The 24743-nt window shown below is 42.8% G+C and overlaps 1 protein-coding gene across 1 annotated transcript in view; it reads right to left on the bottom strand.

Annotated features, from left to right (window-relative positions):
* The window catches only part of LOC115055063 (interleukin-1 receptor accessory protein-like 1), a 232127-nt gene that overhangs the window by 2015 nt on the left and 205369 nt on the right, over positions 1–24743 (bottom strand). The window contains exons 8-11 of the mRNA XM_029520504.1: positions 21103–21235; positions 13128–13273; positions 9633–9779; positions 3349–3519 (exon numbers count right to left, since the gene is read on the bottom strand). Coding sequence (XP_029376364.1) covers positions 3349–3519; positions 9633–9779; positions 13128–13273; positions 21103–21235 — 597 coding nt within the window. The remainder of the gene's footprint in view (positions 1–3348; positions 3520–9632; positions 9780–13127; positions 13274–21102; positions 21236–24743) is intronic.

The following is a 24743-nucleotide window of genomic DNA, read 5'->3' as shown; positions in this document are numbered from 1 at the left end:
ACTCTGCCCTCTCTGGGTGCTGTCTGCTCGCACTTTATGGCTTCATAGATTAAAGTCCTCCTTTCAGGGACCTCACAAGCTTTACAATCAAAGCCTTGCAAGTGTAATAATTGATTCCCGTCTACATAAAAAGAAAATCAATGCTAAATTACATGGGGCAGAAAATCACTGTTGCCCTGCTCTCTGCAGTTCTGTTTCAAACATTTTAAATTAAGACTTGTTGAACCACAAAAAAATGTCAACTTGCTTCCACTGAAAATGTAACAGAAAAGGAAGCGCTGGTTAGCAAAGCAGATACTTCACAGCAGTGGATATAACTGATGAGATACTTGGGGTGTAAACGCCACAATGGAAAAAAAAAAACACTAAGCTGAGCAGCTAGAGCGACGTCCTTCGTATTTCATGTCTGGGATGACCAGCTACCTGCTGGGCTCCAACCTCCACGCAGCAGAGATATGCACCATCAGTGACCACGGTTTGTCACAATAACGCAGCAGCTACCACTCAGGGCAGATTAGAGCCTGTGACATTTCAGCTACAGCTCTACTCGGCCACCATATCTCAGACTGAGCGACTCCAGCCTCCGTTCGGCGGGCTGTCTCGTTGCACAATTTTATCACGTTTAATGACATGACAACCTTTGCCACTTATTATAAAGTGTTTGCATGTTGTTGACTTGTTTCAGTGTGTATTGACACGAGCATTAAAAATCTGGGGTAAGTACCTCTAAGTAGCCTGGTGTCATCCTGGAAATGATCATTGGTGAAACCTAAACATAGATATTTACATTCAAAGTATGATCAAAAGATTAGGAGAGAAGCATTAAGAAAATAAAACAGTTCTGTCAACGTGGGGACATGGCGCTGGCATAAACTGTGTTTCTCCACTGGTGTAAAACGGTAATCACGCCGACCAGTTTATTCCAGTTTAATATGGGACATGTAGCATAAAAACGATAAGGAGAAGGCTCCAGCATGTTGTGGAATAACACGCGGCTGATCAGCAGCTCGAGAGAAGGATTGGTGACACGTGCTGAAATCCCAAATGGCCAGAGTGTGTTTATCTGTCGCTGTGGATTATGTTTTATTATATGGAGCGTTCAGATGCTAATACATTCCCAAAGGGAAGGTGTGTTTATACGGCGGCACGCTGAGGCGCTGAACTGTGTCACAGTGTCAGACGAACTTCGGGCTCTTCTCAGCCCTTTCATTTTTATGCCATTTTTCCCATATTACAACAGTCCCCCTGCATCAAGCATATAATCACAGCAAGGGATTCGGTTATAACCTTGGCACAATGCCACTGTGGAGGAACGTAATTAGTAATGGCGGTATGTGCGGGAAGACAAGCAGATGCAAGAATTCAAATGGAGACTAATGACCAATGAATAATGATATCATCAAACTCATCTGCGTGATGAGTTAATCAAAGATAAGCACAGCACACGGTGAGAGGCTCCATTAGAAGTATACTGTAGCCAAACATGCATTAATATCCATGCATAAGGAGCTTTTTGACTGTACACAGCAGCATGCAGGTACAGCTTGTACGGAGCTGGATCAGGAACACGGACTGGAAAAATAAGTTTACTTCCTTCTGCTAATTATGCAGCAGACGTCCTGAAGGCTATTATATCTCCCACAGGCTTTACGTGGGGGAGATAATTCACTTCAAACACTTGAGCACGTAAAGAACCGGAAGGACTGTCCAGACCTTTTGCAGAACTTAAGTGAACTTTAGTTTTTTTTTCCCAAAAAAAGAAGCCTGGATGCGGGAAAGGCTGGAGGGACTGACCTCAGCAGCTGTTTGCAATTAGCTGGGGAACATTTTCTGAATCTAACTTCAACTGCATTGGTAAACGTCTGTGGAATATTCAGAAAATCCTCAACTCACGAGTCAAAGCGGAGGGCAAACTGCTGCATATAATTTACTGAACTGAGCAAAATTCATGTTGATGAACAGCTCATTCGTCTCTGGGGAGCCTAATTTGTAACAATGCAATGACAAATACTAAGCTTCTCAGATAAATTCACTGAAAAAACCTTAAACCTTCATAAAGAATGTAAAGAGGTATCAAATACCACAGAAAAAACTTAGACATAAAGGTAAGGACCGCCAAAATTGGGTAAAATGTGCTTGGTACTTTCCTTTTCCTTGTGCACATCCACGAGTGTTGTCTGCCATCTGCTGCACATTTCTACATCAACCTGCTCTTATCATAAACAATCCGCACAGCTTTCCGTTTTCCTTCGTGTCAGATTGGTGAAATCCTTTAAATCTAATCACTTCCCTCTTTCCTGAACGCACAGAAACTCAGACAGGCTCTTCCTGTGGCCTGACGCCTCCTCCAGCAGTCGCTTCACCGCGGCGAGCAGGTACTTTGGCTTCCGACCTTCCTTACCAGTCACACGCCCACAGTTCAGTCAGCTGAGTTTACAACACACCTCCTCGCTGACACGGAGACAGAAACTCGGACGCTGCATGCCGAATATTATATAGGCCAAATATTATACCAGTGCCGATGAAGTGAACCATCTACCGTCCCTGTTGTGTCCAAACTACGTACTTTCAGCTGTATATTTTAATAATTCACAACAGCTGACACAATATGTGCATAAATACTGAAATATCAACTTCTTATAACTTAAGCTGCCTCACAATCATCCCCACATGGTAAAAACAGTATCTGCACATTGCTATTTTGTTCCTCGGCTTTGGGAGGCCTTTGGTCGTCGATGCTTTGAGTCCATGCAGCATTGAGGAACAAGACGGCAGTGTGGAGCTACTGATTCTTTATTTTCTTTGTGCAGCTTATTGTTATCCAGCACTTACTAAATATTTATGGTTGCGTGTGTGAAGTATCCTGCTGCCATAGAAGTTGCTCTGATTGGGAATCATGGCTTTTTGGAAAACTTTAGAGAGGAACAAGCAGTTTGCACAATCTCTGCATTACCATCGACTACATCTTTTTTCTAATGAGCAGAGTAGCTGTGTCAGCAGTTGTATTCAGATTAACGACCAATATAAAAGAAATAATACAAAACGTTGACGTTCTAGTTTTGCTTTGCCTGATTTCTGCTCATTTTCTGGTCAAATCTGAGAAACGCCTAAATGTCTCTTTTCAGCTGACTGATCCACTTCAGCTCTGCCAGTGGTTAGAAAAAGCTCATTTCTGAATGGTCAAATTAAAACACTCATGGTCTTACAGGGAGAGTTACGCAACAACAACACAAATGCATAACAGAAAACAACAAACAAGGCATATCACCACTGCACTGACAACACGAGCAACACCAAGTGACAAAACATTCGACACAACTGGACATCGCCGTGAGAGAGAGAGCTTACTTCCTGTGGGGATCAAGTCCCTGTCTGGAATGAAGAGTTTATACCCATAATGCTTCTCCAGCACGTCGGGGAGGATCTCCAAGGCAAAGCGCTCCTCCTCTCGGGTCTCCTGGCTCCACTGGTCCGGGTCCACTTTGGTGTAGGACAGGTAAGCGTCGTAGTCCTTGTTATCTGCAGGCAGAGGGACAGAAGCCGTGTCACCTGACCGCTCAGCCAAGTTTGTTCCAGAGTCTTTCTGTTCTGGATAGAAAATAAAGCCTTGGTTTCATCAACTTAAATGAAAGCTAGTCTGTTCCCTTGAATACCTACATCACTTTTTGCACAGACATTAAAAAGCTCCCAAAACCGCTTTGCTTCAATTAAAAGCGTGTATGTTCTATCATCTTTCCTGCTTTGGTCAGCAAAGTTATTCACTGCTATACTCCAGATGCTCACAATCCATTTTCATACTGGTGCACGGAGAGCTATTCATTCTGTGGGAGACTTCATTGAGGCAGGACGCCTCCATTACACTGACCTCTGGGCACTTCTGCCCATCTGAGTGCTTTTCATTACTGCTCTGTCCCCACTGATGAATAATGCTGCATCAATAGCTGCTTTGCCCGATGTAGGCAAAACAAATTAAGACTCCAGCCTGAGCTAAATGCCCGTCGCTGCCTACTAGGCCACCAGATGGTGTGGGTCCATCGCTGGCATGGAAGCTCCAATTGATGGCAGCTTTGAGAGGACTGAGTGGAGAGACGGAGAGTGAAAAATGAGAGACTAATCTTTCGTCTCGGGCTGCAGTGCTTCAGTACAGTGAGGAACAAGGATGGGAGCGAAAGACATGGAAGAGAGACACCCCGGGGGCTCCGACTACTACGGGAAGGAGATAACAGCTTCTGGCTCTGACAGCAACAACTTCACTTTGTGGTAACGGGCAGAGCAGGTCCTGCTACATGACTATATCCTCGCACACACAGCCGGGTTTAAAAAAAAGAAATAAAAAATAAAGGCTTGCCAGACTTGATGTGGAATAACCTGGCCCGCCTGCAGAGAGTCCTGACCTTAAATCCATCCAGCACCTTTGAAATGAGGTGGAACAGCAGCCGTGAGCCAGGTCTTATCGCCCGACATCAGTGCCTGACCTCGCTAATGCTCGTGACTAAATGGTGGCAAATCCCTGCAGTCAGGTCCCAGAAATGTTGAGGAATTGGGAGGAAACCTACACGGACGGGTCGTGGAGTTTTGTAGAGCTGCTCAAATGATCAGTGAGGGAGAAAATCTCAGCTCCGAGTTAATTTTGATGAACTGGCTCTTTATAATCAGAAAAATTGTAATCTGTAAGCCGCCATGTCGTGTGTTGTGGTCATATTCATCAGATTCTCTGTTTCTTTATTCACTAAAATCCTCATATATGTGTGTCACAAAAGCAGGAGAAAAAACAAATCCTAACTGGGACACTGTGAGCTGCAGCCTTTGAGGTAAACTCATTAGAGACACGAGCTGGGTTTGGATGGAAGAGTTCCTGATTTCATTGCGACTGCGGTCCCTCTTTATGGCGGAGCGGGAGCGGTGAGGTGACGTTCGTACCATCTAATATCCTCTCTGTTTTATACTCCTGCCTCTCTCTAGGCGAGAACACTGTCAACAACACTCACCCACTTCCCGGTGGGTAATCTTAATGTTTGGCAAACGCTCGCCACTCTTATGTGACACCATGTAATTAATCTAACTTGTTTTTATAACGTTCAATTCATTTTACAACATCGGGGACGTGAAGAAAAATAATTGAAATGTAACCTCATAATTGCCTCATCATAGTATAACTAACTCTGAGGCTTATATTCTGCTTCGCTGTGACATAAATCTCCTTCTCTGTTTTTCTCCTGTATCTTTTAGACGAAAGCTGTGTAGGCAGATCTGTGGAGGGCTATTTTAGTGGAGCTGATTCACCCGTTTGTAGTGAGAACAGGAGCGGAGGGAGATGAAGGTGGAACGACCCTGTCCTTGGATCTTGAGGAGAGAGCAGTGAGGGTGCAACGCACCTCCACTTTGCCCTCCTCTGTCCTATAGGCTGGCTGTGAAGGGGAAAAGAAGGCGGGGGGGGGGTTTGCATATGTGAACACAGTTAGATTGTGAACTGTTGCACTTACAATGAAAAGCACCAAGAGGGTTGGAGGCGTGATCTCTGGGAAAGCTCTGGGCTCCATTACATTTCATGGAGAGTAGATTGGAATGTAACACACACACACACACACACACACACACACACACACTTAACTCTGTTGCTACAAACGCACACGAGTTGGGCTGCTAATGAACAGCAGAGTGCTTAAAAAGAGGAAAAAAAACAACCCATACCATTTCTGTTTCCATAATTTAATTTACCCAGAAGAACGTGCGTTTGCAGCAGAGGTTTGAAGGTGGACTATCTGTCAGATGCACTAATTGAATTTTGTTGTGGAATTTAGTCCGGTCCTTGGTGCTTTCCTTAAACACAGTGCCTGAGTTCAAAATATTTACACGCTTTCTCACACAGTCTCAGTTGGCTTGTTGGGTTCACATAGTTAAAACAAATGGAGCCTTGTTTACTCTTATTTACATAATTGCAGTACACTAAATATTAGAGACACCTCTAACACCGAGCTGCGGTGCGATGAGACCATAAACACATCTCCTCAAAACTTTGACAAAAACCACACAATCGTAAACCTCGTGAGGGGATTAACTGCCGTGCTGGTGAATCCGAATGCATTAACTTTAACTAGCTGCGCCTAATAAACTGACAGCTGCAAGTTATTCTCAGTAACAATTAGTTCACAATGACATTTTTAATGACTGGAGGAAAAAAAAAAAGAGCCAATGCTTTAGAATTTCTAACTTTTAGAGAAAACAGAGTCATGTCAGATTGTGCGCATTGTCTGTACAGTTTATGTCTGACAAGATATGAAAGAAGTTTCAGAGTAATAAAGGGTCTAACAGAAGAAACCTTTCATTCCTGGTACATTTGAGAAAAGCATAAATCACCATGTTCCCTAAATAAAGTATCAATGTACTCATCTCCCACCCAGGCAGATGGTACACAGTGTAAACTCTCCATTAGTTTGTTTCTCTCATTACATCCGACACCATCGCTTCAGAGAATTGAGACACCACTTAACCTTCTGAATTCAAACGAGCGTCTACGTAATGTTTACCCCTGAATCTTGAACAGGCAAAAACTAAACAGAATGCGTTCCAATTGCTGTGCTCGCGGGATGTGAAATCCATTAATACTCAGGCTTGCCAAACTACACCGAACACAGACGCAGCTTCATAATTCCACGCCACACTGACAAACACTGTTATTCGTATTTATGGCTGAGTGTTGATGAGTTCCCACCTCCTTGACAAGCTTGTTCGGATGTTGTCATCATGAAGCCTATTATTGATTCCACTGACACCCACACAATGTGACAACTGAGTGGTCTTTAACTAAATTGCGCTGCTGACAAATAGCTGACAGTCTGTCCTATTGTTACGTAAAGCTTACAATTGTACATCTGGCAGAGGAGAGAGGCAGGTGTTCAATTAGTACTTTGAGTGGCCGCAATGAACCACCAGCACTTTCTTGGCAGAGTGTGCAGCTATACCAGTTCAAAAAAAAAAAAAAAAAGTCTGTGCACCCGACACACTGGCTAAAGGGCATTATTGATGAAAAATGTCTATGTGTGCAACGATAACTTACGCGCAGCTACTTTTCCCTGTCAGTGCAGCGGTTGCCATAGAGACGGGATCTCAGTGAACCACCTCCTGCCATCGCCTTGCGACCATTTTGTCTCCCCTTGAATGGCAACCGTTTCCAGTCTGGCTCTTATTTTCTCACTCCCCCCCCCTCCATGCCACGCTATCCATATTCTATGGAAAACTGTCACCGGCATTCAGGACACGCCCTGAGGTGCAGGTGTGCGTGCGTGCACGGCTGAGAAAGTGCGTGCCGGAGGTGGCAGCAAAGTGCTCTAATTGACTGTGGCGTGGAGGAAAGTATCTGCTGTGTCTTATTGAACCTGATCCCCTTTATGCTGGAGAACAAATTGAAAATCTGTTTCTCTCTCCGAGCACTCACTCGGGTGGCACAATTAAAGGAGACAATTGCTGTTTGGCATTAAGTTCAAGGCCTGACATTTTTTTTTTTCTTCCCTTTTTCCGACACAACTGCCTCTGGGCTATCCATTACGGCAAAGCTCGGCTTTCTGAGGCCGGAAGCTCAACACAGCCAGAGGTAATGACTCTTATTGAGATGTCTGATGCTGCAGCCGTCACAGTCAGGCAGAGCTGGGAATGCATGCGGAGAGGAGCAGGGTACAGAATACTTTTTACCTTTTAACACTCATAACTCTTGCCATCTCTCCTTCCGCTGCTGATAGTCCCTCAGCCTTTCCGAGCTAATCTCATTCTCCCTCATTGCGGCGCTGCTGCTTGAGAGACTCATTACAGGGGAATCAAATTAAAACTTGCTCCTTGTCTTGGTTTGATGCATTCTCAAACCAAGACTCATCCACCGGGCCCAATGAGAGGGTGTTTTTTTCTTTTACTATTGCTGATTGGACCTTTGAGTCAATGTTTCTGCCTGCTGGAGCGGCTGTGTTTGATTTGTTCTCGTGTGAGGCTGGCACGCAGATGCATCGGAAAAAACATCCAGAGATGTGCAGAATCACATCACAATGCTTTCTTTATGCACCAACACCAATAATACACTTCTCTCCTGGATTTTTTTTTTTTTGGATGGATAAAAATTGGACTTGCCCAAGTTTATCTTGGTTTAATTACTTTAGTTAGTCCAAGAAACACAACACTTCCTGGAACCCTTTTCAATAACTCAAGATAATGCAGTTTTAAATTACAGCATTTAACAAAGTAGAACGACTAACAGCAAGTGCAAACTTCCCCTACTGGGAAAAAGGTAATTGTACCACCAAGGCTGTGTTTTCACTGAGATTAGCCCCAAATAAAAACACAAAGTTTTTATTAATTTACTCGTCTACCAACATTATCATCATCATCATGGCAGCAACGAGGAATGAGATTGCTGTCGCTGCTGGTTTTCATACATGACACAGACAGAAATATTGAACACACGACTCCCTGGACTGGTTTGGATTGGATTGGTTGTGAATTAAATATCTTGATGAAGAAAATTAACGGACAATTTTCATTAAAGTCAAAACACATTCCTATTTATTATTGGTCAGGCTGTATCTGGCTTTCTGAGGCTATTGTCAAAATGTTAATTGTGTTTGCTATTCCGGATACCAACCAGTGTGACTGAGGCTACTTTCAGAGGGATTGGCACAAACAGCTGGTCTTTTAGAGATTTGGTAAGTCAGCCCTGAAAAAGTCTAAATAAATCAATAAAACCAAAGAAACTCAGCAATAAGATATGCAGCTATGAAGAACGTGACAACAGCGTGTTGATGGTTGACTAATACCGCTTTGTGAAAAAATATTCATATTATTTTGTCAGCCAGCAGAATGATAAAGATAAAAATACACAACAGCCAAATATAAATATACATAAAAGCACATCAGCAGGCACAACTGCATTCAAAGTGTTTAAGCCATCAATGCTGCATTTCTCTTTTAAATCTAAACTCTGCTTCTTCGTCTGTTTGAGGCTCCAAAACGCAGCGACAGGGAACTGTTTAAAAATCTGAACTTGATTACCCAGAAGTCATACGCTGTGATGCCAGGGTGCAGCACCCAGCATGAATGTTTTCACAAAGCCAACCCGTGATTAGTTTTTTTTGCAAGGACGCAACTGTGACAAAAAAAAGGAAGCAACATCAAAGATCAGTGAATTGTTTTTCTGCCGTTAAGGAGACCGTTTATGGAATAATAACATTTCATTTCATAACATTTTTTAATTTAGCTCTTCTTGAAGGTTGAGAAGAGTCTCTGAAACTGATAGCAGATTGTAAGGCTGAGAAACTACGGCTCTTTTCTATTTGAGTCACTATGCCATTTACAGTGAGAAAACCGATGAATATTTCCATACAAATATTGCCACATGCAACTTCAAGATATGAAAAATAGCCCAGGTGTTTTCTGAGTACAAATAAATGTGTGCAGAGCAGCGCTGATACTGCTCAGGTTTGGGATTTGGGATTTAATCCCCACAGACGAATGACAGGATGCTTTCACAGCAGTGGAAGGTGCTTCAGAAATCCTCCACCGAACAGCAAAAACTCTGGTATCACAGATGGCTGAAGATTATTATATAATGGCCAAAAGTAAATTGTGTCTAGCACCTTATTTCATCTTACCTCCGTCTATATCCTCGCTGCCAAAGTGGTTCCTGTAGAAGAGCATGAGCTCGATCCTGTAGCACTTGTACAGCGTCACCAGACAGATCAGCAGCATCAAGATGGCTCCCAGACCTCCGGCCAGCTCCACCGTGTACATGAGCTCAGCTGATGTACCGAACACAGTGAGAGGGAGGAAAAAAAGACACACCATTAGTTTAGGTGACACCAAGAGACAGTTTAACCAGCACCAGATGACCTGACGTGCATTTAATCATACGAAAAAAGAGTGGCAGATTTTTCTCATTCATGATTTATTTCTTTCTATGATTCGGAAAGCACCAAAGATTTGGTTAAAACTACAGTTATTTTAATGTTGTTTTTCTGATCTTGTCAAAGACTGTAATTCCCTCTATTCTTATATTGTATGAAAACTCATAACCTTTTCCCAGCTCTGTCTCTACACCCCCCACCCCACCCTGCATCCACATTTCTCCTGAAAACAATTTACCCTTTAAGCTGAACATAACCACAGAGCATCAGGACTTGTGAAATATCAGTCATGATGGATAAGTCACACCAGATGTTGTAACCAGTGACTTTGCCGTACTTCCACATTTGTTTGAAAGTGGCTTTTAATAATCTCCAACAGCTACATTCAGTCATTCTCTATTTGCGTTGGTTGTTCCTGGTTTTCCTCTCCATTTTTCCTCATTGGTTATACTGTCGGTGTAGCTGGACTGCATCCAGATGGCACATATCTCCAACTGGAATGAAAGTACAGCCACTTCTATTACTGTCACATAATGCCTCTTGGCTTGATTGGATAATGAAAAACTCACACTGAGGCCAGCAGTGCAACAATAGCATGTGACAGATCGGGCTGCCACACTCATGAAGATCGTTTATATGTGTGCACTGCAGAGGTGTGCGGTGAGGTAAAGCTCCTCGCTGTTAGCTGAACTGCCTGTTCGCGGACAGATCGAAGCGATCCGCTCGTCTGACCATCTGTCATCGCTGCAGCCTGATGTGAACCCGTGAAAAGCATCAGTGGAAATTAAATTCACAGAAGTGCCGGACTTCACTGTCAATATTTCAGCTTTATACCACATTCTTTCTAACCACGACATGCACTGTTTTCGAGGCCCATGAGGGGAAAATATTCCACAAAAGTCAGACTGCTGGAGTTATTCGGGAGGGTGAGAGGTGATCATTTACACCACAGGACAATGGACTCCACCATTACACTCCATGGTCTGGTACCTTACCTTGAAAACCAAGTTGTTTGCTTTATCTTTTCGTGATCTTGTCTCTTTCTCAAGGCTTTTCTTTCTTTCTTTCTTACAATGTTCTGTATTGAACGTCACTCCATCTTTTACACATTTCCTCTTGGCTACAGTTCACAAAATCACGGTGGTCAGCCTTCATTGGCTAACTAATGGACAACGGTAAAAGGCTGGACTTGCCGCAATGCTGCACACACACAAACATGGACGGCAAGGGCTTGTGTGCATCGCCATCCATCACCGGCACCATTTAACCTCGTTGGAGTGCGCAATGCCCGTCCCACTGCAGGGACCATCAGGCTGACAGCGGCCATGATAAAGGATGATGCTCTGGAGAACTAACGAGCACGGCCCGCATTGCCTCGTCCCATCCGTCCAGACGACGACCTTCAGCAAGCTGACGGACGGACGAGTGTATATGCAAACAAAAGTTCAAACAAAACATGGCGGCGTTTTCTTAACACAGGCCTCTGACTTCTTCCTCGTGCCTGAATGAGTTTACTTTTCTAAAAGAGGCGCGGCGGCCAACACGCTTTTTCCGAGCGGCTCCATTTCTCCCTCACTTCCTCATGGTTCTTTTGCACATCCACTCTGACCTCCTGCCTCTGATATGCGGACAGTACAAGTCAGCTGCTCCTCAAGAAGCAGAGATTACAGTGAAGAAGGCCAATTCTTCTCTGCCTGGCATCCATATCGTAGCACTGCTGCAGTGGGACAGATTAAGACAAATTAGCTCCTGACAAATAGAAGGCTAGATTTGATGGAGCCACATGGCATCAGGTGATTCATCACCATTTTCCCTGCCTCTATTTCTGCATCTCTGTCAAGGGAGGCACAAAAAGGGGGCCAGAACTGTGGAGAGCTGAGACCGCTATTCTTCACTTTCACCACAGTCAGGAAGCTACATGGAGCCTTTTACTTAGTGGTGAGTGAAATACATAATCTGAGGATGTGTAGCAATGACAAAAAGTTGGTGACGGGCAAGCGAAGAACCAAAATGTCTCAACTACGAGAAGCTCAACTGAAAATGTAAATAAGCACTTGTCTCCATCTCCATGTTAAAATATATACAGCATGTTCTGACTGATGCTGCATCGTTCAAAGTGTTTGCATGAGGCAGAAAGACCGGCGAGTTACAAGGGAGTAAAGCCATTCTCACGCTGATAGCAAATTCACTCAGAGTGTTCTATGTGTTTTTTTCACACCTTCAAGAGACAAGCAAGGAAAACTTTGACACATTTTGAAAAGCGGTGTAAACACTGACTGGCCTTGTATGGCGCCGCACACAGATGCCGCAAATGAAAAAAAAAAACAAAACAAAAACCCAAACCCAAAAATGGAATCAGAATAAACCAGGAGAGATTAGCCTGGTCTTCACAAGATTGTTGGTCTACAAGAAAATGACCTGAGATTCAACTGTGCAGAAGAAACCCCTTTAATATAGTGAATGGAGGAGAACTGGGCTGCCATCAAAGCTGGATGCAAAGCTGCAAGCTTTAAAACAGAAGAGAAAAATATCTACTATGTTAATGTATTCAATACTGAGAACTTTAAGGCCACAGAGACCCGCCTGAGCCTCGCTAAAAAAAAAAGAAAAATACCATGTACATAACCACATTGAAGAGTGCATCTTTTTAAAATCATCCAACACTTTACCTCTCCTCCACCTCTGTGAGCTGAAATCAGGAGGAAAAAGGCAAACACGTTTCATGAATAAAAAAGATCGGGGAGTGGAAGAGGGCATCCGTAGCCAGCGATGAAGGATGAAATGATGTTTGAGTGTGAGCAATCAAAGGGGAATTTGTGTGTGTGAGATGGAAGGGGTAACTTCCAGACAGTTAACAGCTTGTCTGGCGTCATAAAACCGGAGGCTGCCCCTCTCTGAGAAATGCCTTTTCTTTCTGTGGAAACTAATACTTCCTCAGGCCGGGTTGGATGGATTGACTCTCTGGACTATCTATACGACTGTCCCATTTCTCCTGACCTGAGGCAAGAAACTACTGGTCAATTCCCACAATCCCACTAGTTGTTCTTCTTTATGCTCAGTGAATTACTGCGAGTGAGTCACTCATTGTCAGTGCGAAGAGTGTTTTTCACCTCCAAAGCTGTAAAATTCCATTATCACGTACTGAGGCTTTGTATTGACCTCCAATATTCATGCAATGTGAGAGTCTGAGTGATAGAAAATCTTTGATCTGTGCTGTGAGTGTGCGTCGGTGGCCAGTCTCACCTTTCTTGGCGAGCTGGACGTTGGCTTGTCTTCGCCCGTTGCCGTTCTCCACGTAGCAGGAGTAGTTGCCGAGATCGCCCTCCTCCAGAGAGTTGATGGTCAAAGAGATGGAAACCTCCTGCTCTCCAAGGTGCTCCCGGATTGTCCTGGAGGGGAGAGGAGAAGAAAGTCACAACTTTGCCACTGGGTGCATCATCAGGAATCCAAACAGCTTGTGATGGACAACCAAAGAAACAGGAGACGTCATCGTCCTGACTGGGTGAGGCAGTGAAGAGGTTAAACCATAAAACTGGTCAGGATGGGGCAGATCGAGGGGTCTTCAATTCTCAGTATGAACACTGAAGTAATGCTTGTGTCCAATTATCTAATGTCCAACATTTGGACGCAGATTTATTTTTCAGTTTTTGTTGTGGGCTGGCAGCTTTAAAATAAAAATGGGAAAGGTGGCTTGGTGCAGTAGGTTTGTCACTCTGAAACACACCTCTTACAGCCATTTTATTCCCTGTTAGAAAAAAAAAACATTCATTACTGCAGCTTTAATTAATATACTATGATTGCTTGAAGCTATTGTTGTCAAAAAGACAAATACCCCAGCTGGAAATTAGATGCTAAAAAGTGCTCCCCCAAAAAAACAGGATTTGCCTCCTGAATTGCTGGGGGAGTGATAAATGTGACAAGCAGGGTACATAAAGTGAAGATATCACAGGAGAGAACTGTTAATGTCCTCTCTAGCTTTGGTCATTTTCACTGAGAGAATGAAAGAGTCAAGAATAATTGTCTGCGCCCTTCATTTCGCTGTCATTCATCTTAAGTAATACGTGCAGGAAAAGTTATTCTGCCATGACAAAGGAGATATGGAGCAATCTGATTTGGGCTCAGACAGATCAGACAGCGCTGAGCTTCTGTGGCGCTGTGGCAGTGATGAAAGCAAGATTTACTATTTAGGCCAAAGACAAGCGCTAAAACATGAAGCTGCTGATGGTGAAAGGCGAGCAGCAGTTAAACAGAATGGGCCAAGTGATACATATGTCTGCTCAAAGCTTTTACAAGTATAAAACTCATGGTTGGTGAGACAAAACCAACACACAAGCTGTTTCATAAAACACGACTTGAAACATTTTCCCAAACATGGAGTTCAGAAGCCTCATCAGTAATTGTTAGGTGAACATAAACCTCTTACAGTCTGATGGTGACGAGGCTAAATATGTAAAGCTGGAAAAATAAGCACTTCTGTTTTTAATTTTAGACTCCCAGTAATGCTATGTGACTACAGTTCCCAAATAACAATGTCAGATTGTTGCCGGATTTCGGAAGTCAGTATACCAAAATAAATAAATTAATAATGGAAAAAAAAAAAAATATGGAAAACAATAACTCTAGACTGCAGGCAGTCAAAAAGTCATAAGTCCAGAGTATTGCCTCTTTAATAAAATATGGATTATTCTGACCAAAAAAGCTTGCCTGAGGAAATTTCAGTTGTGTCCACAGTTTGCATCCTAAAATTCATAAACCGTGACCTCGGAGTTATCAACTTCAGATATTCAGAAAACTTCAGTTCAATTCTGAGCCTGAGTCAATGTGATATTTTCTCAGTATAGCTGCATTTCATACTATCACATTTTGATACCTAAATCTCTCCGATCATAAATATGCAGATCACCATCTCAGACAGAGCCTCGGTTTAATTTATCAGTATCATCTGCTGCCAATGGTGATGTAGTCTTTTTTTCTCACTTCCTCAGCTTGGTGTTGTTGTAGTTCATCAGTCAAAGGTAGGAGGTGACGGTCTGTGGCTGACAGGATGCCTGCGTGACACGAGTCATGACAAATCTCCCCCTTTTAACATACTCCTCTGTTGACTCGCTGAGCCTCTTGATGCTTATTGGTGTTGACATGTTGATACATGGATAATAGCGTCGCTGTCGTGATGCGCTGCGGCACTGACCTATCACAGAGCATTTTCTCACGAGGGTTAGTGAGAGGAAAAAGGACGGAATTCATTCAGCACCTTTTTTTTTTTTTTTTTAAGGCACCCACTGGACACTGGGGAAATCAGAAAAAAATACGGCCACCTCTTCATTATCAGCATCTTAAAGAACATCATGCTGAGAAGCCACGACAAAGAAAAAAACACAACCCTCTGAATGTTGACGTATGGCTTTGGAATGTAACAGCGAGGGGACTCGTCTGCTCGTCTTCTTCTCCAGCTCATATTAAATGATCTGATCTGCGGTAAAAGGCAATAGCTGTTTCCTGATCCTATACAGGAAGATTGTTTGTTTCAGTGCAGCAGGATAAGCAGAATTTCTGAGCTGCAGAAAGAAAGGTCAAACAAGACTCTTCACATATTGATTGAATTTGAAGTATGGATAAAAACGACTCAGCTTCTTCGCAGTCAGACTCTCAAAGGGGAGGTTATATTGTCATGTTAAATTACCTGAATTTACCTTCATTTAAAAAAAAATTATTTCTATGTTAAGGATCTTAGTTTCTCTGTTATGATTAGGTTTTAGATCTGAGTGCAATGGAGACACACTTTCTATAATCATTTCATCATGCTCCTTTACAGGGCAGCAGACTTACATTTGATAAAACGTGTTTTTGTTGAAAATCATTATTGTTTATACTTCATCAAAACGGCCAACCAGCTGTCACAGACGGGAGTTTAACAAATATTCAATATGAACACTCAGGTTGTCCTCATTAAGAGTGAGAGACTCACAAATAGGACATTTCTCACCGCTGCAGGGCCATTGTGGGACTCTTGGTTTTGGAAAGTTGGACACAGACCTCCCTGGTATGACGTTGAAGTTAATCTAAATTAATCTAAAGGGTCTTCAGGTCTACTGGACCCTTAAAATTAATCTCAGTTAAAAGTGTTAAAAGAATATAGTAATAAAACAAAATGTAATCGAGGTGGGAGAAATCATTTCACGCACGGAGGGAATGGCTTCTACCATGATTAAACATTTCCTGCAGGGTGAATTAGGAACACGGCATTCTAGCTTTTCCCATTTGTAATTACACTCACTTAAAAGATATAAAGAAAATCACTGTCCCAGAATCAGCTCATGTAAACAAATAAAGCAGCTGGGCAAATAAGCTTTAGCTGTAAAAGTTCTGTTGAAGTATCAGTAACAAACTTCTATGACAAAAGGAGGACAACAGGAAAACAACGGTGGCTAACAGAGGTGAATCTCCCCTGCTGGGCTGCTGTGCAATATCATGGATGATATATGTGCACATAATCTCTTTAAGGTTACAAAAATTGCAGCTATTTCAAAGCCGTGTTTAATGATGCATGCAGCTAATAGTGTGAAAAGGTGCGAGAGCCACTTGGGCATTCATCTCCAGCCTGCTGCAGGGCAACTGAATATGAAAGCTCATCTAATGCCTGTTGATCAATGAACAGACTAAACAAAACAGATTGAAAAATGCTGCGGAGATTTACACAAACTACAATATAACCGTCGCTGCCATGGGAATATCTTACAACAGCTTGACAAAGGACTGCTAATAATTGGTATCTTGTGTAGGAAAAAAAAAATTGCCCATAGTAAAATTTGTTTTATTAACCAAGCATAGTGAAGAACCATTAGAGGTAATTATTTTGGAGCTACATGGACTAACTGCTTTATAAAAGCTCCTTATGAAGTTGCAGGTTTCGAGTTTCTGTAGGGGAGCATAAAGGTGACTTCTGTGCAAGTGTATAAGTGGAAGGGAAATTAATTTAGTCTTTTCTCTTAATTCCTGTGACTTTTTTCCAGCACTCATCCTTCTCCATTGTGCAGCCAGTCAGGCAGAGACATGGGCTCCACAAGGTTGGGATATAGATCCATGCTGATGGCTTTTTAAAGAGGTGGCACCCATGTGTAACACAACATAGCCTGAGCTGAAACACAGTGGGTCTCAGAAAAGAAAAGAAAAATCAATCTTTGCTTACAAAGAGACTCATCTTAGTTTGTGAGGGGTTTGAATGGGGGCTTGTGTGCGTGTTCTGTGAGTACTAGTCAGGATTCATAGGAGCGAGAGCAATAAACAGAAACTCTCCCACACAAACATCTGGCAGGCGGCGTGTAAAAAAAAAAGTCAAGGACAGTTGTGGGCTGGTGCCGCGTAAGTGGGTAGAAATTTAAGTGCACCTGGAGCATTGATGCTTGTTCTGCTGCTGCAACAATATGACTCAGTGTTACCAACACACATCTCGACAAATGAGTTTGACTTTAGATTTCCGACTTCCTGTTCCATCATGTTCCAACTGAATGAAGATTCAAGATCAGCTCTGCTGTAAATCCTTTATCATATAATTCGTTTTTCCATCTGAGGACGAGAGGTCTGTGGCCGGCATCATGGAAACCACAGCAGGGGTGAGAGCGTGGGATGGAATATTAAAGCATCAATATTCATTTACAACAAACAAACATCTCACATGAGCTGAAGTGTTTTATTGGACAAAACCACCTCTGAATGTGCTGCAACAGGAAGCTTGGTCTGCTGGATCAATGAATAGAAGTGTTCCAGTTTTAGGACCATACGTCTCACTCAGAAAGGTAAACGGCACAAAATGGTAAAAAAATATGCTCCAATGGAGTTACTCCCTCATTAAAACAACGACTCACGAGGCTAAAAGTCTGATATGACTATCAATCTCTTTTCTTGGCATCAATGTCAGATTGTATTCGGAATCAGTAGGTTTGCAGCGCTCATAGACACCAGAAGTAATGCTGTAACATTAATTACTGTTCGAAACTCCACACAAACTGCAGGTCAAAAGGTTGTTCTTGCAGCAGGAAGTGTCTTCATCTCTGAGGTCCACAAAGTCCTGTTCTGCAGCCACAAAATTTTATATCAGCTCTGAATCTCAGTGGTGAAAGACTATGCCAAAAGCTCCATTTCATCTATTACAGACGCCCCTTCGGGGAATACTCCTGTGTGATTAATTTCCATTTCAAAGCTAAAATCTTGTGGAATGATGTCAGGGAGTGGGTTTGAAGTGGCGCACAATCAAATGGGAGCCAAAAATAAAATAAATAAAAACACTCAGAGGGAGACAGCGTCACGCGGTGGGACACAACAAAAAGAAGCACTTGAAAAACGCGCGTGTATTGTAAGCATCCATGGCACACACACCTCTCCACTCCTCAGTTACCAGCCGAGCACACGCGTTGAGACAGAAGCTTTTCAGAGCAGCTCATGGTCACAGGATTGATCTCTTGGCTCTCCCTTCATTTGACCATCACATGAAAGGAGAAAATCTAACCACATGTGACAAACTCCTCAGTATTCTTCTTTCTCATTATGTTTATACCACCTACCCAACGCTGCCAACTGCCCCCAACCCCCCCCCCCCACCTCTGCCCCCCTGAAATCCTGTAGGCTCTAATTGGCCTGGTGTCCTTCACGATGGAGTGTGGCGCTGAGCGCCGGATGGTGCTTTCTAGCAGGCTAACACAGACATCTCCAAATGCCAGGTCACCGACTGGGCCGCTAACTCTCCTCCCAGCCTTGTCACACTGTTACAGTTAACCTTTTCATTTGATTGCATTTGTCAACAACAGGGATTTTCTCGTTATAGGTGCTCTGTCAAAAGAGTACAGTTTGATGGGATATGCTGCATTTCAATGTGGGCAAACCTAAAAAAATACAGATCCAATTAGTGTTCCACAATCCATAATATTTTTTACATCCATTTATATTACTGATGAGTTTCTTTCTATACTGTGTTTCTTTGCTTGTGGCTGGAGGTATGCTGTCAGGAAACAATGGATGAATGTTCTCCAGAATTAAAGTCTGTAAGTTTGTCACACTGACATAAACTCTGCTGTTCTCCATCTACAACAGATGCATCAGAGTTGTATTAAATTACTGCTCATCAAACTGCTACTTTGAATGGAAACCATTCAATAAGGGAAATTATTGGGGGGGCTTTTAATGTGAAGCAGTAACAGGAAACAGATAACACCAGCTGTTCTGATATTTCTCTGAAAGCAGCTGATTGAGGAGCATTTGCTGCACAATAATCCAGTTAATTCAAGGATACAATCAACTTGTCTCTTCCCTAATTTTGCTTATAGGTTAAGTTTGAGAGAGCTTGCCTCCAATTAAACATTTCATTTGCAATTTAAAATGTGGATCAATGTGGAACAATCTACTTGATGACAACCTGACACACACATCCACCAACAATACAATTTGCCGTTCCTGTAGATGTGACTTTCAAACACTGAGAAACAAAGCTATTTGCAACAAGCAACGGTTCATTATCATTTTTGTTTTCATACTCGCTAAATTTGACACGGCTCCTACCTTCACCTTACTTTCTGAATGCCCTGGTGGTGTCAGCAGAGCAAAGAAACACATTTTGGAGGATTAAGAATTTCCTCTTCACGGCTAAAGCCCTATGACAGATTATTTGTTACTCGCATATTTGTAGGAACATCCGGGAGACCGTGACAGCACCACGGCACAAATGCATAAATTTCACTTACTACATGTTAATTTTGAAGCAACACCTTTCCTGCTTTGGTGTCTGCCGAGGTATTAATTTTGTGCATTCGACTCTATTTTCATGTTTTATAATCCTCTTTCCTTCAGGAGGTCTCTCGTCTCTCCTGTGCTTCCACAATATGGGATAATCAGATCATGATTAACCTGTCTGTGCAAACAAAGGTGAACAAAATAATGTTGTGTCTTCATAGATTAAAGCTTATCCCGCTGAAGAGGAGGCCATCTGAGGATGAGCAGTCCACTCAAGCTTTGACTGAATCAAATGAATGAACTTTCTTGCTCTGCTCCTGTCAATCCACCAAAAAGAGAAACTGACATTTTCCACAAGTGACCACTAATAAAACAAAGGCCAGCTATAACTAGTCACTCAGGGTGTGATCAGATTTCATCATCCAGATTTTGTCCTGCATCGGCTGTACTTCGTTGTTTACGTTTCATTTTAAACTTGTGAATAAAAAGGTGCTGGATTTTTCCATATGCCAGTGTTTTCTGGCAAAAACAAGACATTGTCATGCTGTTTTTCTTCACCTTTTCCAATATGAGCCGAACCAAAACAAAGAGCCCCCACTGAAAGAAAACATCAGCCTGTCATTCACTCAAATGCTCCAAGCAGAGGTGTAATAAGCAGAAGTAGTTTTTCACACAATACTGCTGCTCCTGAACTTCTCCAGACTAACAAACACCACCGTTCTAGTTCAAATTCAAATTATCCAATTATTTATTGCCATATTTACTCAAAAGAGATTAATGTGATGAACAAGAATTCATATGAATTTTTCTTTCACTGTACATCCTGTCCAATGGCACAGGAGCAGAAGAGGCAGCACAACCTAAAGCAAGGAGCAATGAGGCTTCCTACCGGCCAATTACATGGCATCGCTCGACGGCCAGCTTCAGGCGGTCTGTGTCTGGCCGTCGGGTTTCCACCTGGCTTTGGAATAAACAGACCGCTGTTTCCAGCCAAACGATGGCGGTCACCTAAATGGAAAAGGGGGCTAACGGTGACATTCAGTGGGAATTTCTATGTGATGTGCTGCGTTGCTATTTCTGCCTCCACTCACTGTAAATTTCAGCGGAAAGTAATAGCTTTCCACTATTACTGCCTGAACTGTGCAAAACTATTTTGTACATGATAAAGAATGCATAGCGATGTGCATTATTGAACAGCTGCATAAAGCATTCATGGATTTAATTTAAATGATAGTCTGGTAGTGAAAGGTGCCTTTTATTGTTCAGATTGTTGATGTGTGCCCACGTCGTTGTGCTGAGTGGGTTTAAAGAGGTATTTACCACTTAAGCCCTCAGGTTCTTCACTGCTTTGGAAAAAAAAAAAAAAAAAAATGCCTCATGCGTTTGTAATATGTGAGTCAGTCTCTGCTGTACAATTAACTCAGCTGGCAAATCTTCACCATGGTTCGTAAAATTTTGTTTCTCTTTTTGGTGTCATAAATCGTGTTGAGGGTCTTACTTGATGTCACTCTCCTGGACCCGCTCCTCATCCAGATCCTCGATGAACTTCTCCCCCTTCATCCAGTAAATAAGCGGACTCACGTCGCCGCTGTATCCAAAGAAAGCTTTGCATGTCAGGTTGACAGGACTTCCTGTGAGAGACGAGAAACAAGTCATGTAAGACCAGCACGGACCGTCTGTTAAATTATTACTCAAAAGACAACCACAGGGAGAAGAGTACTCAATATCCTGGTCTATACATATCCACTTTTCATGGCATATTTTGCATTACTTCCAAAAATGGTATGAGTAATAGGAATAGGGGCTGTTCATACAGAACTGGAAGCTTTTTTAATTTTGATAACAAACATAAAAAAGCAGCAGGGTGGACTATATAACACTTTTGGTGCACTAAAATAAACTATAAACTCCCTATAAAAAAAGAAGAAGCAATTTTATGCTGGTGAAGGCAGCACGTCAGGCTCACCATCAACCACCTCGACAATATATATATATGTCTAAAACTGAGGCTACACACACACACACACAAATCATTTGTTATGCTCAGATTGTTCAGGCATCCCAGCTTCATTCACTGGTGGTGGTTACCTGACCAACATGAAGTCGGCAGCTGAGCACAATCACACAAATATGTCAAAACAATACAACACCACACTTATTGTGCTTCTCTCGCTGGTGTTGCAGCACAGCTGGTGGAAGCCTGATATGTTAGCAAAGACCAGCCCCACACATTCACCTCCTGTGATTAAACCCTTTTGTTTTCCCTCAAAAAACTCCAAAAAAGCAGCTAAACCGTATCTCCATCTCCAGAGGTGCCATTTTAAAACACCCCAGACCTTTCTTAAATTCCCCGACAGCCTCTTAAACTTTATAACGCACTCTTGAAGCCCCTTACATGGTAACTTTGCTGTGACTTCATAAAAGCGCTGATATTCCTGGGCAGCCTCTGTCAGATCCCACCTTAGAGCTCAATCCCGCTTGGCTGCACCTTGTATTTCATTACTCTTCTTTTTCCAATTTTGCAAGAGCATCATATTGTTGGAGCTGAAGATTAAAAACTTCAAGATTAAAAAAAAAAAAAAATCTATTTAAAGTTTGCAATCTCCTTATACAAGTGTGCCTGTACCCAGGTCGGGGGGGATGCAAAATAAAACAAAAAAACAACACAAAATTGTAAATTATCATCAACCTGAGAAGATGCTAAATGTGTTAACAAACAGCAATCAGAGTAACACTGGGAATCATTTGCTCCAATGTTCATTCTACCATAATCTCTGTTTTGGTTCCCAGCTGCTAAATGAAATATCACTTTGTTTAGCGCAATTGAGGCTCCACGTTTTGCACCTGGCAGGTAGCATCGGAGCTTTTTCACTGAAGGCAGCTGCCACCGACAATGAGAACAAACAGGTCAAAACAGTCAAGTGCTCTTTGTGAAATTTCTCCTGAGCAATGCCTTTTAAATTACACAACGCGATTTGATCCTGTCAGTGCATCTTTATTCCTTGAATATGACGATCCTTCAAAATGAAGGGTACATTTTGTAGGCTAACCTCAAACGTATTGTACAAGCTACAATTTTGGATGTTTATTCATTTGAAATGTGTTTGACAGGCTGAAATATATGAAGAAAATGGTTAACAGATGGCTGAAATGGGACCATGGCACCATCACATGAAAGATGAGTGGAAGATTGAAAACAACGACAGTATGTTTTAAACTCTCTCATTTTCCTGCACTGGCAGAGACCGACGTAGTGACTGGCTTTTTGGGATGATCAGAGATAAGACAGCAGATATGCACTGTAGATATGTATGAACAGACCCGCCTTCAGATCTGCAGGAGTTTTGTAAGTGTGCTCAGCTCTTTTTGAACGCACATCCAGTATGGATGGGACGAGATAAGCCCTTTTTAAACTTGCTTTTTCTCTCATTGCCTGGGATTAGAGAGACCTCTCATTCTTCTTTCACACTTATCACACACAAGCTGCGGCTGCTGGTAAACCCATGAGTGCTGCGACAGGCTCAAACGTGGAGGGGAAAAGAAGCACATCATCAAAGCTGGGAAATGACTCTGATCCATAAAACAGCCACCAATGATCAAGGAGGCTTCAACAGTTGTGTCCAGGAAGGCATAAAGGTAATTCAGTATCTCTTCATTAGTACTCCTTGCTCATTGGCCCTGTGGCAAGGACTCTCAAGTCTGTATAATAATTGGGTACTTGCTAGTTCAAAGATAATAGGGATTTTACTTTGCCAAGGCCTGCTCTAATTTCGCCCTCCACTTCAAGCTGGCGAGCTCAGATGATAGCAAAAGCCTTAACAGAGGAAACCTGGATTGGTGAATGAAAAAAGGCCCCAAGTTGGAGGACAGTTTTGCATTTTGTCTCAGCTAAACAAAAATAAGGTGCTGCGTGTGTGTGTGTGTGGTTCCTTCTGTGATTGTGAGTTTGTGCAATGGGTGGGGGAGTGTTTGAGTGAAAGAAGCAGAGATAATCTGTTTTGGGGATGCTGAGATGTTTCCTGGATACCGCATGCACAAATTCTCAACACATGCATATTGCTACGCTTTCCAATTCCACCAGGGGTCTCTATGGTGCTACAAAGTACGAGGGCTGTTGTGCATGAGGGGGGGGACAGGAAACGACAACAACAAGAAAAAAAAAACCCCAAAATGCTCCATTTTGACAGGTGTGGACAACAGAAAAAGGAAACACGGATCCTTTTGTTTGCCATCTTTGATGTCAAGAGGCTTCACCCATGGATCTGAACAGCATGTTGTGCTGTAACACTGACAGCTCTACTGCTGTGCTGGCAAACGCTGTGGTGTCACTCTCCAAGACTTATTCCAAGGGGCTCTTGGTGCATATGGCTGCGTGTTATTCTCTTAGCGAAGGCGTGTTAATTTGTGCCGATTTTACTGCGAGCAGCTCAGGCTGCATGGGCAGAGGTCAGGCGCTCGGTTTGGGAAACGCACAAACTGTAATGCGAGGATTTAAGCACAAAGACATTCAGATTCCACTCTCTTGTCTTGGTCGGGGTGGGGCGGGGAGGTAAAGTGAGTCTAAATGTGATTTTCTCCCCTTTCTCTTCTCTCCCTGCGCCCAGAGAGTCTCTTCCCTCCGAGTCACTATGGCTGCAGGACAAAGACGTCAGCAAAGACTCCCGTGGCTAACCGACTGCAAGCCAAGAGACCATGAAACACCACAAACAAGGCAGAAACTAGGGAAGAGCCACAGAGTCAGACAGAGACAGCAGGCATGCATTTCTGCATACGTTTGCAACTGACAGATGGGAGAAAGGGGGCATACGTGTATGTCAGCTGGGATGTGCAACACACGTGGTTACAAACAAACTGAAAGACTTCCCACACAGTGAGTATCGCATCGTATTGCTCCTGTGCATAGAAGATTACATATATCACAGATCAGATCAGTACATCTGCATGCACTGTGCACACCATCCATGTCAAGTTAATCTAGCAGCATTTCCTCCTCACATCCAAACAATCTGGCTCTTGAGTAAAAAAAGCTTTTCTCCCCCTTTTTTTTGTTGCTTTTTTGCTATTAACAGTGTTGAATAAATTAAACCCTGGAGCTAGAAACTAAGCGTTCCAGGTTTTGTTTTTTGGTGGGGGAGAGGG

The sequence above is a fragment of the Echeneis naucrates genome, chromosome 2 (genome assembly GCF_900963305.1).
Source record: "Echeneis naucrates chromosome 2, fEcheNa1.1, whole genome shotgun sequence".
Classification (NCBI taxonomy): domain Eukaryota; kingdom Metazoa; phylum Chordata; class Actinopteri; order Carangiformes; family Echeneidae; genus Echeneis; species Echeneis naucrates.
This window is presented reverse-complemented; position numbering and strand designations above follow the sequence as displayed.